Source organism: Lampris incognitus, chromosome 2 (assembly GCF_029633865.1).
Source record: "Lampris incognitus isolate fLamInc1 chromosome 2, fLamInc1.hap2, whole genome shotgun sequence".
Lineage (NCBI taxonomy): Eukaryota > Metazoa > Chordata > Actinopteri > Lampriformes > Lampridae > Lampris > Lampris incognitus.
The window spans coordinates 112,681,274-112,706,427 of NC_079212.1; the positions used below are offsets into that span (position 1 = coordinate 112,681,274).

The following is a 25,154-nucleotide window of genomic DNA, read 5'->3' on the forward strand; positions in this document are numbered from 1 at the left end:
AGACCCCCCCCAAATTTTTTTTTCACAAATCATGTTTTCAGGGGAGCTTATGTCTTATTAACGGGAGCCAAGCTCCCCTGTAGTTCGCACCCTGTAAATTGGCCGTGCCTGCGGGAGGGAATCTGGATGTGGGTATGTGTCCTGGTCGCTGCACTAGCGCCTCCTCTGGTCGGTCGGGGCGCCTGTTCGGGGGAGGGGGAACTGGGGGGAATCCTTCTACGCGCTACGTCACTCTGGCGAAACTCCTCACTGTCAGGTGAAAAGAAGCGGCTGGCGACTCCACATGTATCGGAGGAGGCATGTGGTAGTCTGCAGCCTGCAGCTGCAGGATGGCTCGGAAAAGTGGGGTAATTAGCTGGGTACAATTGGGGAGAAAAAGGGGGAAAAGCCAAAAAAAAAAATAACGGCAAAATGCTGTGATTACCTTTATTGTATCGAACATATTAGCAGTCCAACTCATTATACTTCTGCCAAAGTGATTTCAGAACTTCATTCCCCTGTTTTCTCTGCATACTGTGAAAATAATAATAAAAAAACATAAGAAAGCTAATACCCAATTCCAAACAAGCCACTTTTTAATTACATTCAATCTAACCAGAATGCCACGGAACATTTCCTTCTGTTAAGATAATAATAATAATAATAATAATAATAATAATAATAATAGTAATTGTAGCGCTATCTATCCTTTTTAACTGTCAAGGACAACGCTCCTGAGTTCTCTATACAACTCGGTATCCAATAAACTATTGAAGTATGTTAACTTCGCTTTTTATGTGTTTAAAGTATGTTCTAAAGGCTCTAAATGTCTTACAGTGTCATCTGGTAACTCCAACTAAAAAGTTGACTACCCCTTTAAGGCGCTCAAATATTGCATATGACCCCTTTAAGGCAATCTAACATGGTCTAGACACCACAGGAATAAACACACATGAATAATCCACACTCACACAGGTACATAGAATTATATATACAAATGTATTATGAGTAATAATTATTAGAATGAATGAAAGTGATAAGCCTCAATGGCTAATGAGCATCTGCATTCAGATATACACAAATTAATCAGACTAACACATTAGCATACAGCTCAATAACCCTATAACTAAGCCGGCAATAAAATAAAAGAAAGTCAACCCCCAGTTGCAGGCCTGTTTCTTTATCGGGTACGTTGGGACCCTAAACAGCCCTCTTCGCTCCCCTTGGAAGCCCGCACATCCAACTTGTACTCACAAAGAATGCTCCATCTCACGGTAGAACCGTGCGCTCGCCTCGGCAGGCCAACACGGCAACAGACGACTCCTTCTGCGTTCCTCGATGGTCGCATGAACCCACCACTACACTGTACTGATAACGTTACTTCGCTAAACTAGAAGACGGCCCGACTCACTGTGGGGAGAGCCCCTTACCGCATCCAGTCCATTCGCCCGTCTTGCTGTGCTAACAACGGACACCGACTGGCTAGCTCGCTCCGTCACGTCGCTGGGTCCACATATGGGACTGACGAGTAGTCAGTTTGTCTCCCAAATCCACACAACAGTTCCCGGGATGGGTCTCGGTCAGACACCCTCACACATCACTGTTCACTAAACTTCAATTACATTTCTCTCACCGCAAAATAGCATATAACAACTCGACATCAAACTGCTCCGTTTGGCTCACACAAAGGGACGAGTGACCTCCTTTCTCTCTCCGTTCAGTCTGCTGCGCTGACGTTCCCCGCTGCCCTCTCAACCAATCACAATCAAGGTAAGTTATTCTCTCCACAGCCAACCAATCACAACAATGGTAAGTTTTCAGCAATAAAAGTAAATGCATTTCACATTGGTAAACAACTGTTTTGCAGAACAATATCAACAATATAATATATTCATATTCAAAAGGTATACAAAATAACAAACATAGGCCAAACTCTTATCTAATAGTGCAATGTCATATATCTAAGGCCTATAATTTAACCACAGGGTTACACCCTCCCCCTACTGAACGTGTGAATGCCCTCATTCACCTAAATCTAACTAGTAAGGTCTCAGAACATCTGAGGGTATAAACTAAGTGTGGTGCACTAACTCTTTCCTGTCCTGATAGTGACACCTCTGTGTACTATAGTTATAGGCGTATCGCTGGCTTTTCCTGGCTCATCATAGGTAAGTCTTACGACTGGCTTTACTAACCTCTTCGGCCTACCTACTGGTTGTCTTTGGGGACTAGCTTCCTCATCTACGCTGCTAGCTTGGCCCTCATCTATGTCAGACTCTGACTCTTGAGCTAACTCTTCTTCAGCCTCATTCCCCCTCTCTTCTTCTTCTTCACTTTGGTCTTCGTCATTGTTGTCATCATTTGGGTCTTCGTCATTATTCTCTTCAGTTCTAGCACCAGGAGGTTCCTCTTCCTCCTGAGGGATAACTGCTTGTTCCCGTGCAGCTCTACGCTTGTTCAGGACATCTTCCGGGTAAGTGCTGTAGGGTCTTGGTATCGGTCTCTCGTACTCAGACTCTGTAGATGAGTCGGTCAAGCCCTCTTCACTATCCTCTTCTTCTGTACTGACTGTTTGAGACTGTTTGGTTTGTTGCTTCTTTCTTGTGTCGGCTCTTGTCTTTGGCTTTGGTGGTGGTCTGTGGTCGCTCTCTTCTCTTTGCATTCTGACTTGCTGCCCGATAGGTAAGAGATGATCTCGGTGCAATGTTCTGATTCCTCCGTTTCCATCCTCCTGCTTCACTCTGTAGACAGGTAAGTTTGGCATCTGACTCACAACCACATGAGGAATCTCTTTCCATCGGCTTTGGAGTTTGTGCTTGCCTTTGAGTCCGAGATTCTTCACCAACACTCTGTCGCCGGGTTCCAGGGTTTGTGATCCCACCCTGCTGTCATAGGCTATCTTGTTCCTCTGGTGTGTTTTGTCGGCTGTGGCAGAGGCCAGTTGGTATGCCTTCTGCAGATCTTCTTTGAGTCTAGCCACATAGCGTGAGTGGTGACCGACATCATAGCCATCGGGAGACGTCCCGAAACACACATCCACGGCCAGCCTTGCCTCTCTCCCGTATAGTAAGTAGTAGGGCGAGTAGCCGGTTGCATCAGACCTACTGGCATTGTAGGCATGCACAACGTGGGGCACTTGCTCACTCCACGGCCTCCTCTTCTCTGGATTCAGTGTGCCTAGCATGGGCAGCAGGGTACGGTTGAACCGTTGTGGTTGTGGATCTCCTTGTGGGTGGTAGGGAGAGGTCCTGGACTTTCGTATCCCCATCACTTTCAGCATTTCTCTGATTGTCTGGCTTTCGAAGTCTCGGCCTTGGTCTGAATGGATCCTTGCTGGCAGAACATAGTTTACGAAGAACTTCTCGTTGAGAACTTTTGCGACTGTGAGCGCCTTCTGGTTCTTCGTTGGGTAGGCTTGTGCATAGCGGTTAAAGTGATCAGTGACCACTAGCATGTTGCCAATACCCTTGCAGTCTGGCTCCACGGAGAGGAAGTCTATACAGACTAAGTCCATTGGCCCATTGCTCCGGATCTGGTGGAGCGGCGCAGCTCTCTGACAGGGACTCTTCCGTGAGACACACTTCCCGCAGTTTTTGACATACTGCTCTGTATCTCCTGCCATTCTCAGCCAGTAGAATCTTGCCTTCAGCAGGTCAGTTGTTCTCTCGATGCCTAGATGTCCCATATCATCGTGTAAGGACTTTAGCACGACACCTCTGAACACGGCAGGCAGCACCAGCTGAGAGGACTCTTCTGCTGATGGTCTCTTGCTAATGCGATGGAGTAGGCCGTCTCTCAGTTGTAGTCTTCCCAGCTCCCTTTTCATCTGGCTCACATCTGGATTGGCTTCCAGATCCTCTGGCCATTGGCCGTGTTTCAGAGCTTGGATCGTCAGTCCTATCACAGGATCCTCTTTCTGTGCGGCTTTAAGCTCGGACCTGGACATCTGTCCTAGCGCACTCACATCCACACGCGTGGGAAAGGCGTAGCGCTCAGGGACACTTTCAGGACGAGCTCCTAGCTGTTCAGCATATCTCGGAGATGTCTTTGGGGAGCTCAGAACGCTTACTCGTCGACAGATTGACTGCACGCCAGCTTGTGAGATGGTCTCCCTGTCTCTTTGCCTCTCTTCACCCCTCTCTTGCCTCGACAGCAGGTCGGCGTCGATGTTGCTTTTCCCAGGTCGGTAGCGGATGTCGAACTCATAGGTAGACAGATCGGCCAGCCACCGATGCCCTGTGGCGTTGAGCTTGGCTGTAGTGAGTACGTACGTGAGGGGATTGTTATCAGTTCGTACTGTGAATCTGGCTCCGTAGAGGTAATCATGGAACTTGTTTACCACTGCCCATTTGAGGGACAGGAACTCCAGTTGATGGATGGGATAGTTCATCTCAGATGCGGACAGCTTCCTGCTGGCAAACGCCACCGGCCTCAACCCCTCTGGGTACTCCTGGTACAGGACGGCTCCCAATCCCGTTAGACTGGCGTCCACATGAAGGACATAGGGCTTGTTGGGATCAGCAAACGCCAAGACGGGCGCGTGGGTGAGACAAGTGATGATCTGGTGGAATGCTGCAGTGCAGACCAGGTCCCATCGCTCTCCGAAGGGTTCAGACTCCTTCAGGTAGGCTTTCTTGGAGTCCTTCGCAGCTCTCTTTCCTTGCTGTTTTGGGGCGTATCCTTTTGTCAGCTCGGTCAGGGGCCTGACGATGGAGGAGTAGTTGGCGATGAACCGTCTGTAGTATCCGCAGAAGCCGAGGAAGGATCGCAGAGTCTTCAGGTCAGTAGGCTGGGGCCAGGTGGTGACTGTTTCGATCTTGGCTGGATCAGTGGCGACACCGTTAGCAGATACGATGTGCCCAACGTACTTGACTTTGCTCTGGCCAAACTGACACTTGTCCAGAGAGATCTTCAGCCCCGCCTCTTGCAGCCTGTCGAGGACTTTGACGAGCCTCTCCTCATGTTCCTCCAAGGTCCTTCCGAAGACTATCCAATCATCGAGGTAGACGAGCACTTCCAGGAGATTCATGTCACCCACGGCTTTCTCCATGAGCCGCTGGAACGTGGCTGGAGCTCCAGTGATCCCCTGGGGCATTCTCTCGAATTGATAGAACCCCAGTGGGCAGATGAACGCCGCCTTATCCTTGTCTTCCTCCTTCATGGCGATTTGATAGTATCCGCTTCTTAGATCCAGTACGCTGAACCACTGGCTTCCGGACAGGCAGTCCAGTGCGTCGTCAATACGAGGGGTTGTGTACTGATCAGGGATGGTTCGACTGTTCAAGGTGCGGTAGTCGATGCACATCCTCACTTTCCCATTCTTCTTCCGCGCGATCACTATGGGTGATGCGTAGGGGCTTCGGGACTTCTTGATAATGCCTGCTGCTATCAGCTCTTGCATATGTCGTCTCACGTCATCAATGTTAGCTGGGGCGAGGCGTCTGGACCGCTCACGGAAGGGTCGCTCATCCGACATCCTGATACTGTGCTCCATGCCTTTGGCCAAGCCAACATCCCATTCGTGTAGGGAGAAGACATCCGCACGTTGTGTGAGCTTCGTGCGGAGTCGCTCCTTCCCCTCCTGAGGTAGTGGCGAGTCCCCGAAGTCAATCTCGCTGGCATCCCACTCCACTGAATTTGGTTCTTTTTTGTGGGTGGAGGTAACGACATCTGTGGCATACACGTGACCCAGTACTGCTCCAGCAGGTATGATGGCTTCTTTGAGTGACTCATTCTGCAGCAGGACTGTGAACTGTTTGGGGTCAACATCATAGCTGGGCACTACTATTGACGTCAGTAGCACGCCGGCAGAGAGGGGTTTGGTAGGAGAGTCATCCATCATCAGGATCTCTTTCTCCACTGGCTGGGTGAACTCTACTTTGCAGCTGGCCGCACGGCTGGCCCCAGGTGGTAGAATGAGCGAGCCTGGACCTAGCCACTTCACATATCCCACTCCCTCGTCTCCATCTTCCGTATCGTGTAGCGGGAGGTTTGGTCCGGTCTTTGTCCCAGCATCCATCTTCTTGACTCCAATGGTTTGGGCGAGGTGCACACCCACCATTTCTCCATACAGACGTGCGAGACGCTTAGGTAGATTGGCCTTGGCGTTAGTCCCCACAATGATTGGTGTTTGCTCTGGGCCTCTCGGCGTCGGGCAGATCAGGGCGAGCACGGAGATCGTCTCAGGGGCACCAGTGACTTTCTGTGGGAATTCCATCTCCACCACAACATATCCTTTGTAGGGGTAGCTGGACTCACTCAAACCCCAGATGTCTAGGCCGTCTACTGGGTAGATGGGTACATCAGGTATGTACTTCTTGTACCAGCCTTCGAAGATTATGGTGACCTGAGAGCCACTGTCTAGTAGGGCAGTAGACAGATGTCCGTTCACCTTCACTGGCTCGAAGGATGGGGCTCCGATTAAGCCTGTTGGCAGGTTTGGGCCTCGCTGTACGTCAACAGCACTTTTCTTGGACGTGACAGTCACATTACCAGTAGAACTATCACTGGGAGGCTTCTGGCTCGTGACAGCAAAATGGCCGCTTTCACCACACCGGTAACAGAAGTGTTCATCGGAGCCACTGCGAGGCCCTTGGGGCCTGTGACGTACAGGGCGTGTCGTCTCCACTCTCATAACTGCTGCTTGGTTCTCTAGGGGACTGACTTGTCGGTGTGAGAGTTTATGCTGCAGCTGCTTGACTTGCTTCTTTAGGGCTGACACTTCAGTGTCCTGCCAGTGTTCCTGTTTGGGTCTGGCGACTTTAACCTCTTCAGCGACAGAGGGGCCCTTTGTTGACATGGTAGCGAACATTGACCTTAGCTCCTTGATCTCGGCTTTCAGGTTCTGGATCTCGTCCTGCTTGCTATTATCATGTTTGGTATGGATAGTCTGCACTGAGGGGTTCAGTCTACTCCGAGAGGTGTCATACTCTTCCTCACTGCGGATTTCGCTGAGCAGATCCACGAAGTTGGGAGGCTTGTCCGTCCTTTCTCTCAGTCTGAGCCGGATGAGCATCAGATCAGCCTCGATCCCGCCTCGAAGTAGCTGCTCTACACGGGCACGGTCAGCCCGGTCGGCTGGAAGTCCACCCTTCTGCACTACTTTGGTGAGGGAAGTCTCCAGGCGTCTCAGGAACTCGGACAGCTTCTCTCTGGGTTTCTGCTGTAGTAAGCGGAAGGAGAAATACAGATCTTCCCCTGACTCTGCTGTTCCGAACGCATGCTCCAGCGCTTCCAGGCACATTGCAGGACTCATGTTGGGGTCGGACACTCGCACAGCTTTGACTGTCTCCAATGCTGGCCCTTTGAGGCTTTCCAGGATCCGTCGCCTTTTCTCCTTGCCACTGCAGTCACTCTCTTCAACCATGAGTTGGGCTTGCTCTAGCCAGTGATCAAATGGCTCTTCACCAGCTGGCGTGGGTAGGTTTCCTGAGAAGATCCGTAGTCGCCGGAAGCCACCACTGTCTGAGGAAGGCTTGGAGGTTTTATCAAGTAGGACGCTGACCACTCGTAGGAGTGCTTCAGTGGCTGATAGGGGTTCGGCTGCGGGTGGAGTAGTGGCGACGAAAGCCTGCAGGTCCTCTTCTGTCTTCCCCTCAGCTTGCAGTAAGGCTCTCAATTTACTATTGAAGTCTTCAACTGTAGCTTCCGGCTCCCCTACCATGACGATGGGCCACGCCTCTTGTCCTTCGATAGGTAGCACTTCAGGGGGGACGGTCTCTGACGCTCTCTCGACACTCACACAGCACCATCAGCTTCCTTAGCTTCGTACTGAACCTCCTTCCTCTAACTCGTACTCTTCCCAAACACTTGATGGTTTCCATGGCTTCTTCAACTTTGGCGGTTTCGGTATCTTCAGGTGCTAGAACCATTACTGCACGGTCCTCTTGCAGGCCCTCACCTCTGCACCAGCTCTTTAGATCAATAACTAACTCCATGTTTGCTTGTTGTCTTGTATTTCTATGTAAACTTACTAATAAAGACTCAATTCTAATTTCTTGGCTCAGGTAACTGACTAATGACTAATTTAATGACTTGGACTTAAATGTACTGGTCTTACATACAGCTAAACACATAAAAAGATCCCAGCGGTGCCTCCATTTATGTAGCGCTATCTATCCTTTTTAACTGTCAAGGACAACGCTCCTGAGTTCTCTATACAACTCGTTATCCAATAAACTATTGAAGTATGTTAACTTCGCTTTTTATGTGTTTAAAGTATGTTCTAAAGGCTCTAAATGTCTTACAGTGTCATCTGGTAACTCCAACTAAAAAGTTGACTACCCCTTTAAGGCGCTCAAATATTGCATATGACCCCTTTAAGGCAATCTAACATGGTCTAGACACCACAGGAATAAACACACATGAATAATCCACACTCACACAGGTACATAGAATTATATATACAAATGTATTATGAGTAATAATTATTAGAATGAATGAAAGTGATAAGCCTCAATGGCTAATGAGCATCTGCATTCAGATATACACAAATTAATCAGACTAACACATTAGCATACAGCTCAATAACCCTATAACTAAGCCGGCAATAAAATAAAAGAAAGTCAACCCCCAGTTGCAGGCCTGTTTCTTTATCGGGTACGTTGGGACCCTAAACAGCCCTCTTCGCTCCCCTTGGAAGCCCGCACATCCAACTTGTACTCAAAAAGAATGCTGCTCTTCGTCTCGCGCTTCTCACCGCAGCACAGCAGCGAACGTCAGGCAGGCAGCCATCCTAGCTAACTGGCTAGTTAGCCGTTAGCACCATCTCACGGTAGAACCGTGCGCTCGCCTCGGCAGGCCAACACGGCAACAGACGACTTCTTCTGCGTTCCTCGATGGTCGCATGAACCCACCACTACACTGTACTAATAACGTTACTTCGCTAAACTAGAAGACGGCCCGACTCACTGTGGGGAGAGCCCCTTACCGCATCCAGTTCATTCGCCCGTCTTGCTGTGCTAACAACGGACACCGACTGGCTAGCTCGCTCCGTCACGTCGCTGGGTCCACATATGGGACTGACGAGTAGTCAGTTTGTCTCCCAAATCCACACAACAGTTCCCGGGATGGGTCTCGGTCAGACACCCTCACACATCACTGTTCACTAAACTTCAATTACATTTCTCTCACCGCAAAATAGCATATAACAACTCGACATCAAACTGCTCCGTTTGGCTCACACAAAGGGACGAGTGACCTCCTTTCTCTCTCCGTTCAGTCTGCTGCGCTGACGTTCCCCGCTGCCCTCTCTACCAATCACATTCAAGGTAAGTTATTCTCTCCACAGCCAACCAATCACAACAATGGTAAGTTTTCAGCAATAAAAGTAAATGCATTTCACATTGGTAAACAACTGTTTTGCAGAACAATATCAACAATATAATATATTCATATTCAAAAGGTATACAAAATAACAAACATAGGCCAAACTCTTATCTAATAGTGCAATGTCATATATCTAAGGCCTATCATTTCACCACAGGGTTACACCATAATAATGCATTTTATTTGTGGGCGCCTTTCAAAACACTGAAGGACACCTTACAGAACATAGTTAAAAAAAAAAAAGCAGCACTGTATCAGACAGCGTAAAATCAAAACAACGCAGGGTGGACAATATAAAGTTAACACAACAGATAAGTATAAAATCAACATCTGCACAAAACTCAGTGAAGCGTGGATCAGACTGAATATGCCAGTTTTAAAAGGTACGTTTTGAGACGGGATTTGAAGGTTGAAAGAGAGTCAATTTTGCGAATTTCTTGTGGCAGAGAGTTCCATAGGCGGGGGGCAGAACGACTGAAGGCTCTAGTCCCCATGGTAGTCAAGCGGGACGATGGTGTAGTGAGTTGGAGAGCAGAAGAGGATCTGAGAGTGCGGGAGGGCGTGCGGATATGAAGGAGTTTAGAAAGATAGGAAGGAGCTAAGTTATTCAGGGCCTTAAAGGTGAGTAGCAGGATCTTGACGTCAATACGGTATAAAACAGGAAGCCAGTGGAGTTGCTGAAGAACAGGAGTGATATGATCTATGGAAGGAGTTCTGGTAATGATACGGGCAGCTGAATTCTGGACCAACTGAAGCTTATGAAGACACTTGATACCAGATACCAAATATTTGTTTAATAACCTTTACAAAAACTACTCACAGAGGCCAATTATTGACACCTGTAACATCCTAAAGGAAAAAAAACCCCAGATACACCTGTCCACTGTCACACGCATTAAAAAAAAAAGAATTATTGAATCTCATATTCTGGTTGTAGCCTGTTATTTAAGACACACAATTTCTGCCAAAGCACCGTTAGTAATGTTTACGGTAGCCAAGTCAACATGAATGAATCAAATTTTTTCCCTTTCTTTCCGGTATGAGAATGTTATTCCAGAGCCAAAAAAAAAGAAAAGAAGGTCAAACGCATGCCAAATTTCAGCAATCGCTGCATTTGCAATGCAAATTTTGTGGGTAGACTGGAAGTGTCTAAAGCTTAAAGCACACACATGTTCACGCAATGTCTTTGCTTCTCTACACAGATCTCTGATAAACCTGTTACAGAGCAAATTGAAATCTAATTGAAACTGGTTTGAATTTACAATAGCTGAATGCATCATGTCACACGAAAAGTGCAGTATCAAGTATGCAGTAATACATGTACACACAAATTCACAAACACACACATTCACACGCACACACACACACACACACACACACACACACACACACACACACACACACACACACACACACACACACACATATATTTGCAAGACATGACTGCATGAACACCAATGCCTCCATGCTTTTACATATATTACACACATACACATGGGAATTAGTGGATTCATTTACACAGTCATCAACCACACACACACAAACAAATTACTCCAAAGGCCTGTATACACACAAATACATACACGTTCAGATCAAATACCCTATCAAACTGGCCAGTGAGAAGAGGCATCGGCATTTGGTTTGATTTGGTGTGTCTACAAACACTAGCAACTAAAAGTGTTGACGCAACCTGAGCACACCCTCTGTATATCTCACAATTGGTCCATTCAAACTGGCCAGTGATATCAAACTGATACTTCTCACATAGAAACTACAGATGAAAATACTTTAGGGACTGAAATAATTTTTAGAATTTAATTAGCAGACACTATCAGAAGATTTGGAATTCATTGATTTCTGGAATGAATTTAAAAATCTTGTTTCAGCTGATTGACTTGATTTGGTCCCAATGTATTCTTATAATGTTGGTAGGCCTTTTCAGGAGTATCTATCATTGCAAATCTTTTGACAAATGTGCAATGTTGAAATGTGCCAAAGCTATGCAAAATACTCCCTCTGAAGGATTCTGCATTTTCCACTTTGCAAATGAAACAAGTCATAACTGAAATTCCCAGGACTTCTTGCCTTTATTGCACAAAGGTTAAGGGAAATACTGATAAAGTTTCTAAATATCTCTGGGTATGTCTCTCCAGCTTGGGATCAAGATTGTAAACTGAATTCACAGAGATCTCAGTACCAGGAGATGTTTCTCTCCACATCAGCACAATTGTTTCTAGTGAGAAAATGCTCCTCACAGGCCCACACAACTCCAAGGCAAGTACACTAGTTTAATTTTGTATTATTCTTTCATAAGCAGATCAATTACTTGTAAGCTTGTGGTTTCAAGGAACTTGGTTTAGACATACGTAGTTGACCCATTACCATGAAAGGCCACTGACGGAGACCTTTTTCCTACTTAAAGTTATGAATTTATAGACTTTATTCATCAATACCAACATCATTTGTGGTAATGATGGAAATAGAAGACTACAGCTGTTACCAAGAAAAGAACTGAGCAAGATTTGATGAGACACACATCTTGCACTTGTTTTTCATAGCATGCTAATAACAAAAACCATAAAAGAAGAAAAGGAATATGAAGAGGAGAAAAAATCGGATGTACATTTTGCAGATGAAATAGATACCACCACTTAACAGATACATACATATAAGGGATACAGCTGGTCATGCATGATTTGCTGTTTCTCATCAGTGTGGGGCAAGTGTATTGCAACTTGAAGTTAAGGGTCAACTGGTAGTATTTGATGAGGTTTGAGCTAATCTGTAAAACACATAGCATGCTAGACTGAGGTCTTCATGCATCCTCCGTCCACACACACACACACACACACACACACACACACACACACACATGTGCACACATGCACGTGCGCACACACACACACATACTGTTGTGTGCATAGGTAAACATGATGGCCCTATAAATGAGTCAATGGAGCTGGAATTCCTTTGCACTCTCTCACTTACCAACTCTCGCTCTCAGTGTGTACACACCCCAGACAGGTGCTTTCACTGATGGTAATAGCAGTTGTGCTTTAGGCTGTGCCTTTCAGTCTTGTTGTAATCCAACCAAAGCCTGAGAGATAGTTTGAGGCCTCTGGGTAAATCAAAGAAGGTAGGATTCCTGCAAACAAGTGATCAGGTTAATACTTGGGCTTTGTACAGGGCATTATTACTAAAACTCTGCATCTGTTACTATCCAATCAACACTTTGCCTCTGCCAGGGACCGGCAATCTAGAGCACAGAGCATCATTGCCCAGGTAAGAAGATTTTGCTACTCTACATTCTTACATATGTGATGTTGAAACTTGCAAATATGAATATTTTGCATATTTTGTCCACTTGTTATTGACCTGTTTGATTTGGAATCAGGAAAGAATCATTTCTGTTAATTGTCCTATGGAAATAGACACTGACAGCCTGGTCTTGTCATCTTCTGGAAAATCAACAATGTGTGCAGTCAGCTGGTTTTTAATTTCCTCTATGGAACTGCAAATATCAAAACTCAATAGGGTTGCAACCTGTGCCATGGGACCATGAGAAGTGTTTTCTGGATGTATGCAAGCGTTTTACATATAAGGTCTGATATAGTGAACACAGGCGTGAAATAAATCCTTCTTCAATTTGCAGAAAACAGCATTCATTTGAGCATGGCGTTGCTAATCTATGAGAAATCTTTCATTCCGGGGAATGTGTCTGTTAAAACAACACAACTTCATGAAAAGGCACAAGTCCTTATGGGGAAAAAAAAAGATATGCCCACCGGCAATGTTGGGCCAAGTGCATTAAGCATGCATTGAAAAGACTAAAGCACTCCGGGGCCTCTTCAAATTGTTATAGTTGCATCTCATTAATATGCGCCAGAACAGAAATAACAGTTGTCATCCTGCGTTTTATCTAGATTGTAATGCTTTAACATGTCTGACAGGTTTTACAAGTGCAGTACTCAAGTTGTACTACTTAATGTTATTGATTTGTAGAATTTAGTTGCGGTATATCAGCCCTCGGGCCATTTTTTATTTGACAACATACATTTTTGACCCAAAAGGTCAGGAAGGTCAGGTCTTTGAAATTCGCATGACCATCTAACCTAAAATGGGAAACCAGCATATCATTTTAATAAAACTTTATCGATCAGCTAATGACTGTTGCCTTTTGACTTCACGTTTTTGCACGTTTTCAACCGGCCCTATCAGTTGATGTGTATCATGCTGGCTCATAACATCCCTGCTTCAGATCCAGCCCACAACCTTTGTTGCATATCTTGACCCATTCTCTCCTCAACCCGTCCCTCTTGTATGTCTCTTATCTAATAAAAGCGAGAAAAAAAAAAACCTCGCCCATTTTTTAAATGCTATTATGTAATGTCATTGTAGTCCAGATGAGTCAAAAATACACTTTTGATTTCACTGCAGCAGGTTTGAACTTAGTACCATTGAACTCCCGACCATTTCAATCTTCAATCCATCATTTGTACAACTATCCAACTCAGTGTCCAGGCTCAAAAACAGCTTTAAATATTGTTTCCTTTATTTTATTTACCATAACCCTGAGGCCTCTTGACACAGTTTGTCTTTGGTGATAATACATTCTGATTGGTGTGTTTGATAACTTTATTCATTCATATTCACGCTTTTCCTTCATTTTTCTGCAACATGCAATCAGTTGGTACAGAAGGGAAACTAATTAGAAATGCATTAGCAGGCAACTTTTCACTTTTGGCAAAATGAGTTCTGTGAGAGGTGTTGAACTTGGAAAACCAACAGCAAACCGTTACGCTAGTGGTTGGCAGGGTGTTTCCCAGAAAACTGGCATTATGCCATTGCACCTGTGTAACAGGTGACAACGGTCCAATGTCCTGAGAAAAGTGACAAAATTATCTGTCAATCAATCAACTAATGAAATGGGAATCTTGGAAAGCTGGTCGTGAAAAAAAACATCACAAATCAACAGGGAGAAGAGACTGCCTCAATGGTCAACACTTAGTAAACAGCAAATATATGAAAGAAGGTGCAATGCACTGAAATACAGGTAAAAAATGTTTATAATTTATGCAATTCATAGTATAAAAACTGGGGAAACTGACTTCCCTTCAAAAATCGTCCTTCTAAATAATGTGACACTTTTACACACTCTAAAAATGTTTGTTTTAGCATCAATTTTAGGAATTTATTGTGTGAACGGCACTCATAATCAGCACCCAGCAGTGTCAACCTTCTGATAATGTGTACTGAGAGATTATAGCGACACACGTCATTTCCTTTCACAGGACGTTGGTGGGTATCATTGTCATACTGAACACATGACTTTATGCAGACTCCTCCTATATACTTCTTTATTCTCAGTCTTGGAACAATAGCTTCCTTAGCTGGCCCAAGTTTCCCATGAGAAACAATAACAAAGCAACCACATGGAAAAAAAATCTTCCTTTTAAAGCCTTTGGCCCTTGCTCAAATGGCAAACAGTCACGCCTGGCTATATACACTTCTTTAACTCCAGACTCAAACAATAGAGCCCTTATTCGTAACCAACAGAGGGAGAGCGCTTGGTGGACATGTTGGTGACGAAAAGATAGGAGACCCCATGTCACGCTAATGACCTTCTTCCTTTCAACTATGATCGAACCACATAAATTTAAACACCACTGTGAAAGATCAGGCTTTTTTTTTCTGTTGGGGAGGAAATTACCTCTCAAGAGAAATCATTATTCATTAACTTAAACCTGAACACTTAGCTGGTCTCTTTTAAACAACTGATTCAGCAGTAGTGATTGATAGGTTATGCTCTCTCTCTCTCTCTCTCTCTCTCTCTCTCTCTCTCTCTCTCTCTCTCTCTCTCTCTCTCTCTCTCTCTCTCTCTCTCTCTCTCTCTCTCTCTCTCTCTCTCTCTCTCTCTCTCTCTCTCTCTCTCTCTCTCTGTCTCTCTCTCGCGATTCTCCTTCATATTAAGATCGTAGTAAGATGTGGGGATCTAATGGGATGTTTAATTTCAGCTAACTTCAGTCTTTTTTAATCCATAATTTACTCATCTTTCTTTTGTCAGAGCAGGATATGTATGGAGAATGGTTTATCCTGTATTCCAGTCTGCTACTAGGCTAATTTAGTGTCACAAGCATTTTAATATGGTTAACACCAAAGCAGAGATTTTGATGAAGATTCCCACCCACCAGACAGCAGACAGCTGCATCTGTACAAAAGGATGCTAAATCTCTATACAAAAAACCCCCCCCAAAAAAAAAACAAAAAAAACAAAAAATAGATTTAATAAATTGTGTATTAGTTTAGTTTTTTTTGGGGGGGAGTTGTTCCTTATCCGATGCGAGGGTCTAAGGACAGGATGTTGTGTAGCTGTAAACCCCCTTCAGGCAAATTTGTAATTTGTGATATTGGGCTATACAAATAAAATTGACTTGACTTGACTAGTTTAGTTTATATAAGCTTATGTAACCTTTGTTTGATTTATTTTTGTTTAGTTTAGTCTTGTTATTCCCACATATAAAAATGGCATACACTGAAACAAGACAACACTGGTACAGATGGTATACATCAACTCAAAAAACAAAACCAAACTAGGGGTCATGTGGCAAATGAAAACAAAAAAAAACTGACCTTGAAAGTGAAACAAATAAACCAACCATGCCTCGCAAAAAAAAAAAAATGTGATGCCTAGCTGAATTGTTACCATTCCCTCTGTGGAACAGAAATGCCAAGAACGCTGAAAAAAAAGATGGTTGCCAAGCAGGACGCCTACATGGAGCTCCTCCTTTGACTACATGTCAAAGGCTGACTTTGCTGAGTAAATGGAGCAAGCGCTAATTCTCCTTAAATGAATATCAGTATCTTGACCAAACTCATTTAGAGATCAGTCAGGATCTTAATCCCTCTCTCTGGGGTGGGTGTTTGCACCTTTTTCTTCTGCCCCCTCTAACGTTTCTGGAAAGAAAAAAAAAAGGTAATATGGCTAAATTTACTGGGCTAATGGGCTTAGCACAAGCTGTTACAGAGGGGAGTTGATGCACAGTGGCCACGCAGGCTGGGATACTGATGCGGCCTTTAATCTGAGGCCCGACTCATGGAAAATGAGCGTGTATTATGGTTTGTGAGAAATGGGGAGATGAAAGGCAGAGCGGGGGTCAAGGTTTTACAGTGGGGGGTTGCGGAACAAAGAAAACGAAAGAAGACTACTTTTGGAAAAAGATAGCTTGATCTTCCCTGAAGGTTAGGAACGCTTTGGTGAGATGATTCCTCTCTGCAAAGTCAGTGGAGAGCAAAGCTGTTGGAAACAGTGGCCATATCTAGATTGCTTACATACAAATTTGACAACACTGTTGTAACAGACCGGAAAACAGTTAATCAAGATCGTTGTGAAAGGTATAACTCAACCCTTGTTTTTTGAATAACAACTGCAAACCCTAAATGATGATAGTATTGCTGATAATTGAGGTGGAAATAAGACATATTTGGTATTTTAAAAAAACTGCAATTGTATTGTCTTCATGCATGCTCAATAATCCAGGTAAGAAAAACACAGAAAGGTGAATCAGTTTATCAGGACACAATGTTGTGTCTAGATGAACCGATTCACCTTTCTGTGATACAATTGTATTGCTTTAAAGGAGTCTCAGGTCAATGTGACTTGTGAATACTACATCCAACAGTACGTCCAATGCTAAGTAGTGAACACAACATGAGGGTTAATCTTGGTTAGTGTAATTTTTATACCTGTGAATGACAGGTGGGCTCTATTGCCTGTAGAGAGTTTATGGATCTCCATTTTTGTTTTTATGTCTCTTGACAAATAAGCCACCAATGCCATCTGAACATAAGCTCAGTGAGAAGCATACTTCCGTTATCAGCTCGGTACTCACAGCCCTTGATAACCTGGTGTGCAGCAGCCATGTGCCTCCCCGTATGCCAGCTGTGACCAGTACACCTTTTGTGTGCCATAAGCGAGCCCACCCTGAGATTACACTGCTAGCACCACAGCTGATGTCCATAAAATCTCCATGTAGGGTGGCAATTTCCACAGAAGGGAAAGGGACCTTGTGATAGACTGCACACGCCGTACGTCAGAAACAAAAAAAAATTGATGAAAGTGAGCTCAAATAATGAAATCAGAACAACAATATGCCTATAAGTATATTTTGTTTAATTTCTACTTGGAAGACAACCGACAGTGTTGACTGTGGTCAAAGCACATTTTGTGCACCCTGTCCCCCGCATTATCTGACCTCCATTTGATTAAAAACTCCAGCTGACAGTGGAGACAGAGGGCTGTACAGACGGCACCTTAAAAGCCAAGACAAACAGCAGTGTTGGTTCAGGTCTCAATGCAAGTCACCTACCCCCAAGCCGTCACCCATTCTGGGCCACTGACCCACAAGTAAGAGACTCAGTCAAATCCATTTTGCCCCATGCCTGCTGGCTCCGTGTGGTGACTCTCTTAAGGGTCATTTACCCAGTAGCTTAATTTGGCCAGGGGTTCATTTATAGAGGTTCAATCAACACAGTCTTACCTCAGTGTTGAGCTACTAACCACTCTGATACTCTTTGGATTCCTGTCTGCAGCTTCTCTGATGGACTTTCTGACGTTACAAAAAATATAGCTTGATTAGCAGCTAAAGAATATCACATCAAGGTATTGCAAACTGGATTTAAAGTATGCATGAATTTTGAACATGGTAAGATTGTAATTTGCTTGAATATTGCAACATAATGACTGTTGGAGAAGACTGATCTCTTGTCAGCTGCTGTAGAGTAATTGCTGGATTTTATTGATGTATTTGTGTTTGTAAGAAGTCTGCAAACATAAGAGTGCACAACACTTTGGTATCGTAGCAAGACAAATACGAAGTGCTTCCTTTGCTGACCCTAGAAGTACTTATGTTAGACATAATTGAACCAAGTGTTATTTGTTACTTCTGCAGCTTCTTTATTCTCACTTATTTATTTGCATACTTTTCATAACCAATTAGCCTAAGACTTGCAATAATTTTATCTCAGCTTGAAAAAAAAATCTCATGGCTGTCAATTCAAGTTTGCACATTATAAAGATGCATCATATGAATTTAGTTCTTCACTTCTCTCCCTATTTTACAAGGTATCAGCTATGACAAATCCCGTGGGCAGTTTATCAGAATACGGATCCCGGCTGGGACTGACAGAGAGCTCTCTTGCCATCCTGGAGCGAGACAGGGGGTCCGGAGAGACCTGGGATGTGGAGGACACCAAGCCATGTGTGGAGGTTTTGGAGCGTGGCCTCTACCTCTCCTGCTTCGACATGTTCCGTACCGAGGACACCGCCTGGCTGCTCAAAGTATCAGAGGCGTCCTCCGCGCTGACATTACCCGTATGTCGCACCGATGCACAGGAGGAACCCGAGCAGTGTCCCGTCATAGATAGCCAGGGACAGGGGCTGTCCTCTGGACTGGAAGGGCAGGAGGAGGAGCGGTCTCTGGAGCAGGTGCAGAGCATGGTTGTTGGAGAGGTGCTGAAGGACATAGAGACGGCCTGCAAGCTGCTCAACATCACCCCAGGTAAACTGTCTTCTACTGCAGCCACATTTGCTACCACAATGTTTGTCATCCTTGTGGAGAGTGGTAACCGGTGGTGTAGTATTAAGACATATAATAGACAAAGCGGTCACAAAGCATTACTTATTGCAAAATGATCTCAAAACTGCTGCCCGTTACGTGCAGGTAAAAAGGATATTGATTTAGAGATACTTGACCCTGCTGGATCTTACACCCAAAAACAACAGACATGTGTATGCATAGAGCAGAAAGATGACAGATATGTTGAGTAATGTCTTTACTGACGCAGGCCATGTTTGCCCTCTCCAGGATCTGTTTAATCCTGACCTTTGCATAAGTTCTGTTCGATTTTGAGATGGCTCTTTCCTGCCAATAGATGTGTACACAATATGAAGGGCGAGGTCTCCTAAACTGGCAAAGCAAACACAGAAGGCACTGTGTATTATAAGGCTTCGACCTGTCATAAACCTTTGCCATCCACAATCCTCTATGCACTCAGTGGATGTTTTCACAAAACCTAATGTGTACGGACCATCTACCCCTACTCTCTGAGAGTGTGATTGCAGGGAATCCCTTGTGAATCTTAAACCTCTCAACTGTTAATGCTTTCATGAGAAACTGAACAAACTACTAATACTAGGAAATTAGCTTAGTTAAATAGACCTAGTTTAAGTCATGAGGGACACTTGACCTAAACCAGGTAAGAGAGAAAGAGCTGCAAATACAGCTGTAAGTTTTCTCATCATAATCATTTGTCATTTATAGTGATTGTGTGTGTGTGTGTGTGTGTGTGTGTGTGTGTGTGTGTGTGTGTGTGTGTGTGTGTGTGTGTGTGTGTGTGTGTGTGTGTGTGTGTGTGTGTTTACACCCTCCCAGATCCTATAGAGTGGAACACAGGCAATGTTCAGAAGTGGCTGCTGTGGACGGAGCATCTGTACAGGTTGCCGCAGGCCGGTAAGGCCTTCCAGGAGCTCACAGGAAAGGATCTGTGTGCCATGAGCGAGGAGGACTTCAGGCAGCGATCACCCCAATGTGGTGACACACTGCATGCGCACCTGGACATATGGAAGTCAGGTGCGTAATGGTGTTTATGAGACAAATATAACAAAACCTACTGTGCTCACTATGTGTGTTTACTTCATTCAAGAAAGGCCTAAACACTTTTATCCCTCCAGTCCTGCATTAATCAGCAGATGGCCCTAAACAGGACTGCAATACTGATTTTTGGTATTGTCCATCTAATTTGTAGTTTCAATCCTCTATCAGTCACGTTACTCTTCGTCATGCACTTACAGTAAATACAGTTGGCATGACAAACACTCCTGGGTATGAAACGATGACTGCTCAGCACTCTTAAGATGCCTGCTAACTGTTGTTGAAGTCACCTTGCATAAAAGTCTGCTGATTTATAAAATGTAAATGTACTAAAATGGGAGGGATGGCTTTGGGTGTTTTGAAAATTTTGAACTTTTGAACAATCTGCTCCTGGGCCTTTTTATAAAAAAAAGAAAAAGAAAAGAAAAGAAAAAAAAACCTTGAGCTCAGTGCATTTGATTTATTGGTTGGGTGTGTGGTGGCGGGTGGGTTAAAATGAGTTAGGATTTCAATCAAATTTTGTCGATTTTAAAAATAAAACTTTTTGCAAAAATTGGAAAAACTTTCTTTCCACCGTCATTCTTTCTTTCAGCTGCCTGGATGAAAGAAAGGTGTTCGATTGGAGAATCTACAATTGGTGGTAGGTTTGATACTACATCTAAACAATGATAACGCATAGAAATAATAGCCTCATGCATAGCCTAGGACAAAGTTTAGAGAAAGTAATTCTAACTAAATTATATCTGAGAAACATAATGACCTGTGTTTCCTTTTTTCTTTTTCTTTTTTACCATCCTTGCACTGTGTGAGAATAAAATTGGTCATTCTTGTTTAAATTAAAATGCCTGTCTTTTTGAGTCTATTCTATGCTGTTAAAACTGTAGTGATTTAGAGCCAGGTCCATTGGGTATCTTACAGGAATTTTTGCCTCAGTGCAAATCAAACACTTGCCTTTTACAGGTAATCTTGGTATGAATGTCCTGATAAACTTCAGAGCCCTTACAGGCCCCCTTATCTTTTAGGCCTGTGGACATGTGCCTTAAGTCCCTGTGTAGTAATCTGTGTGTGTGTGTGTGTGTGTGTGTGTGTGTGTGTGTGTGTGTGTGTGTGTGTGTGTGTGTGTGTGTGTTGCTACCTAGGTGGTGAGGAGCTGTGGTCTGAGGCAGACTCCTCTTGCTCGGGCCAGCCCATACATCTATGGCAGTTCCTACGGGAGCTGCTGCTGAAACCCCACAGCTACGGACGTTGCATTCGCTGGCTCAACAAAGAGAAAGGTATTGTCATTTGTAAACACCATAGAGCTACTACACCCCCCCCCAGCATATTCAATTCAGACTATTCCCATGTCCGTACATGTCATAGGTGAGAGACTGCAAAAAGTCAAGTCAATTTTATTTGTATAGCCCAATACCACATGTTACAAATTTGCCTCAAGGGGCTTTATAGCAACACAACATGAGAGAGAGAGAGAGAGAGAGAGAGAGAGAGAGAGAGAGAGAGAGAGAGAGAGAGAGAGAGAGAGAGAGAGAGAGAGAGAGAGAGAGAGAGAGAGAGAGAGAGAGAGAGAGAGAGAGAGAGAGAGAGAGAGAGGAAGGGGGGAAGAGAGAGAGTATTGTGAAGAGAGAGCAAGAGAGAGTATTAGATGGAGAGAGAGAGAGAGTATTTGGGGAGAGATAGTGAGAGAGAGTATTAGATAGAGAGAGAGAGCATTAGATGGAGAGAGAGAGTATTAGATGGAGAGAGAGAGAGAGAGAGAGAGAGAGAGAGAGAGAGAGAGAGAGAGAGAGAGAGAGAGAGAGAGAGAGAGAGAGAGAGAGCGCGAGAGAGAGAATTAGCTGGAAATTAGAATTAAAATTAGATGGAAAGAGAGAGACAAAAAAAGTGAGAGTGAGTGCCAGAATATACTGGAGGGTTATTTTGTTTTCAGAGCCTAAATCTGTGTTTGTGGTATTGTAAGTTGCTTTCAATAAAACAAAGAGGCATACCGGCGGGAACAGTAAATAGGATTTTACATCTTCCAGGTATCTTTAAAATAGAAGACTCTGCCCATGTAGCCAGACTGTGGGGACTGAGGAAGAACCGGCCTGCTATGAACTATGACAAACTGAGCCGCTCCATACGTCAGTACTACAAGAAGGGCATCATCCGCAAGCCCGATGTGTCTCAGAGACTGGTCTATCAGTTTGTTCACCCTGTATGAAGACACAGTAAAAAGAGGAAGAGGGTAGAAGCCTACAAAGTTAAAGGACACAACCACCACATGGTGCACTTGAGCCGCTAAGCCCAAAGCTGAAAACGGGGTCTGAAAGGAAAACTGACTCAGAACACGTGCACTGACCAACCCCAATGTTACACACTGCCTCTGCCAACAGTGGCGTATGAGCAGGTAAGCTGACGGACGCATAAAGGCTTACCTTTACCTGGCCAAGAGGAGGAATTTAATCAGTGCACTCTTGGGGCTTTCTTTGTTCCTCCTACAGAAATGAAGCCAAAATTATAAAGTAAAAATATTAAAGAAATGAACTGCCTTTTTTAGTCTGCATGATCTGCCTGCCTCTGGCATATGACAATATGTAACTGTCACTCAACTCATTACACTACACAGTTAAAATTTATTGCTATCACTTCTTCAAGGGAAACGCCCATCTGCCCACTGCTACCTTGATATTAACTGTTGCTTGCCTTAATGTTTAGCGTGCTGTTATCCCCGTGTGTTTGGCACAGAGCCTGTTTTTCTCCCTTGAGAATGTGGTTGCAATTGTTTAGCTTCGCCACGAGTTCAGTCCTGGCTGCCATCCCCATAAGCAAACAGCCCCAATTTTGTTTAATCACTCACATTATATGGCACACTTTGGATCTCTTCCTGTTTAACAGTTCACTAAGCCCAAGTTAATTGAGGAAATTAGCCTGTGATAAGACCATCCTCAACCCATTGTGATTGTAAGGAAGTCTGCCAGTTTCCTCCAAAGGCTAACACTGCTAAACAGTTAATGCATTGTCTAAATATATGCAGTTAACGCCCCAGGGACACTACCGTACCCTTTTATGTTGTCATGTGTTGTTCAAATCTATCAATGGCCAACAAAATTAATTTCTGTTACATGTTGATATTGATTTGTTTTCTCTCAAATTTCTTCCTGGTGGACCTTTCTAATTTTAGTGCCTGGTTAATGGCTTGCATACACTTGGTTCTTTACCCGGTGGTTGATGTCTTCAACCCAGAACATAGGGAACTCATGGTCCAAACGGTAGAGTTCATTAAACCATCTTTTGGATTTTATGATATTTCTTTTAATGAATGTACAATAAAGGAAATGTCTCATGTGTCAGCTGAGTTGTGTTCAGAGTCATTTTAGATGACAGGTCTTGAAGGAAGGGTATCCCATAGCTAGCTGTTTTTGAAGCACTGTCAACAGTTTTTCTGTATTCACTATTTAGTTGTACGGCTTTTGTTACTTAAGATGTCTTTGCTCCTGCCACTCCGATAACTGATCCAGTTTTTGAAAACAACTTGTGAACAGCGGCTATATAACAAAAAATATGCCAAAATAAGGTTGTCTTGAGGGATATGTGGCACTTTTAGAGGAGATGCCTGTGCTTCAGTGAAGGCTAAAATTACAGTATCACCATGTGCCACTGTATTTTCACATTTTGCATTGGGAAAATATTCGTATAGTATTAAATGGCGCTAAAATAGTCAAACGCATAATAATAACGATGACAATTATTGAATGCTTATTGCTGCTTGGATGAAAAAGGACATCATCAAATGAGTCAGACCTGCTGAGCACCGGGTGTACATAGAGTCAGACTGAAAGTGGTTATGAGTAACCTCTAGTGGCAGGATCAGTTACAAAGCTAAAATTATTTTTTTTAAAAAGGACAACAAAACAGATTCATCACAACCCTCTCATTACTTTTCCTCTTTTTCACAGGAAGATGAGAATGAGGAGGCATGACTCGAAAGCTATAACCATCTGATATTCAGTGCTTTATATATACAAGGAAAACCTTTATGTATTAAGAAAGAAAATTATGAATTTTTAACAACAGCTACTCTGCAAATGTGAGGTGTGGGAGAACTACAAACTTAAAATGAGCATCATGTTAATAAAAACAGTTTGGAGGTATGCAGTGGACAGTGAGTGGGGCTTGAGTCTTGTGGACCCACACAAAGGCTGAGATGTTTTTTGTTTTTTTTTACCAATTGGATTATGATCTATTGTTGTGGAGTCTGTTCAGAAGTTTATCCCCATTAAAACTGGACCCTTCTTCGCCTCCTTCTGCAGTCACCTGTGCCCTTTTTCTCAAGCCATTCTTTACAGAACAGCCCGTGATGACACCAGCTTGAGTTTTAATGCTTTGGGTTTGGATCTTGGTTCCGTTTCACAGCTTTTAGTTGTGTATGTCCTACACCGTATCAAAGGCTTCTATAAGTTTCTCTTTGAGATTAAACATAAGCAAAGCTAGAAGAAGGAGAGCAATATGGAGGAAGCTGAGCTTATTAAAGCTGAGATCTGTGTTTAATTTTTTGCCACGTGACTTCACATTTCACTTGTTTCTGGTTTGTATAAACTGCATCTGGGCAGCACGATGGCTCGTTGGTTGACACTGTCCTTGGACTCCATGTTCATGCTGGCACAGAGCTGATGCATACGCAGGCTGATTGGCCATTTCCTCAAGTGGAAGGTGGGTTAATCACCCCTGCATCCATTTGGTAGTTTGGTGGTGTGATGGCAGAGCTGGGTGGGATGCTGATGCAGAGCTGCTGACCCGGTATAATCCGGTGTCCATTTTGGCCTGGAACTGACCTCCGCGTCTAAATGCAGATGGTGGTGATATGAGCTATGTTAGTGCAGCAGTCTCATCGTTTTAATCGATGTTAACCTATGCATTTCACCCCACAGACAGAAATCATTAAACCAACAACGAACTGAATGCAATGTTCTGCAAAGTTAATCAGAACAAAATAATGTCTATATGTGGCTGTTGAATTTGATGTGAATCAAAGAATGTTTGCGCTCGTCATGATGCATGGAAAATTCAACCAAACTTGACAAAGGGAATGTTTGACTGGTCAGGACAGATGTGTCCACTGGTACAAACTGTCTACTCCAGAGCCCGACCAGATTTGGTAGGGTTGCCCATGGATTTCCTGTGGGATGGGAGTCTGCTTGACAACTATCAATACAAGAAGGG

The 25,154-nt window shown here is 44.0% G+C and overlaps 2 protein-coding genes across 2 annotated transcripts in view; one reads left to right on the forward strand and one right to left on the reverse strand.

Annotated features, from left to right (window-relative positions):
* Nucleotides 1-17,781, reverse strand: part of LOC130131513 (zinc finger BED domain-containing protein 4-like) — a 34,807-nt gene extending 17,026 nt beyond the window's left edge. Inside the window, 5 exon segments of the mRNA XM_056301218.1 lie at nucleotides 5,291-5,420; nucleotides 5,733-6,339; nucleotides 6,472-6,578; nucleotides 6,795-6,977; nucleotides 17,687-17,781. Of these exon segments, the coding sequence (XP_056157193.1) occupies nucleotides 5,291-5,420; nucleotides 5,733-6,339; nucleotides 6,472-6,578; nucleotides 6,795-6,977; nucleotides 17,687-17,781 (1,122 nt within the window).
* Nucleotides 12,306-23,260, forward strand: LOC130107021 (SAM pointed domain-containing Ets transcription factor). Its single transcript, XM_056273413.1, has 6 exons — nucleotides 12,306-12,588; nucleotides 18,428-18,863; nucleotides 19,737-19,934; nucleotides 20,548-20,595; nucleotides 21,095-21,229; nucleotides 21,977-23,260. Exons 2-6 carry the CDS (start codon nucleotides 18,437-18,439, stop codon nucleotides 22,153-22,155), a joined length of 987 nt encoding a protein of 328 aa, XP_056129388.1. The 5' UTR covers nucleotides 12,306-12,588; nucleotides 18,428-18,436; the 3' UTR covers nucleotides 22,156-23,260.
* Nucleotides 23,261-25,154: the final 1,894 nt, after the last annotated feature.

Excerpts from the sequence above, each read along its gene's own strand:
- LOC130107021 (XM_056273413.1), top strand. The coding sequence starts at position 18,437 with ATGACAAATCCCGTGGGCAGTTTATCAGAATACGGATCCCGGCTGGGA. Across the intron at positions 18,864-19,736 it reads GCTGCTCAACATCACCCCAG|ATCCTATAGAGTGGAACACA; the intron begins GTAAACTGTCTT and ends ACACCCTCCCAG. Across the intron at positions 19,935-20,547 it reads CCTGGACATATGGAAGTCAG|CTGCCTGGATGAAAGAAAGG; the intron begins GTGCGTAATGGT and ends TCTTTCTTTCAG.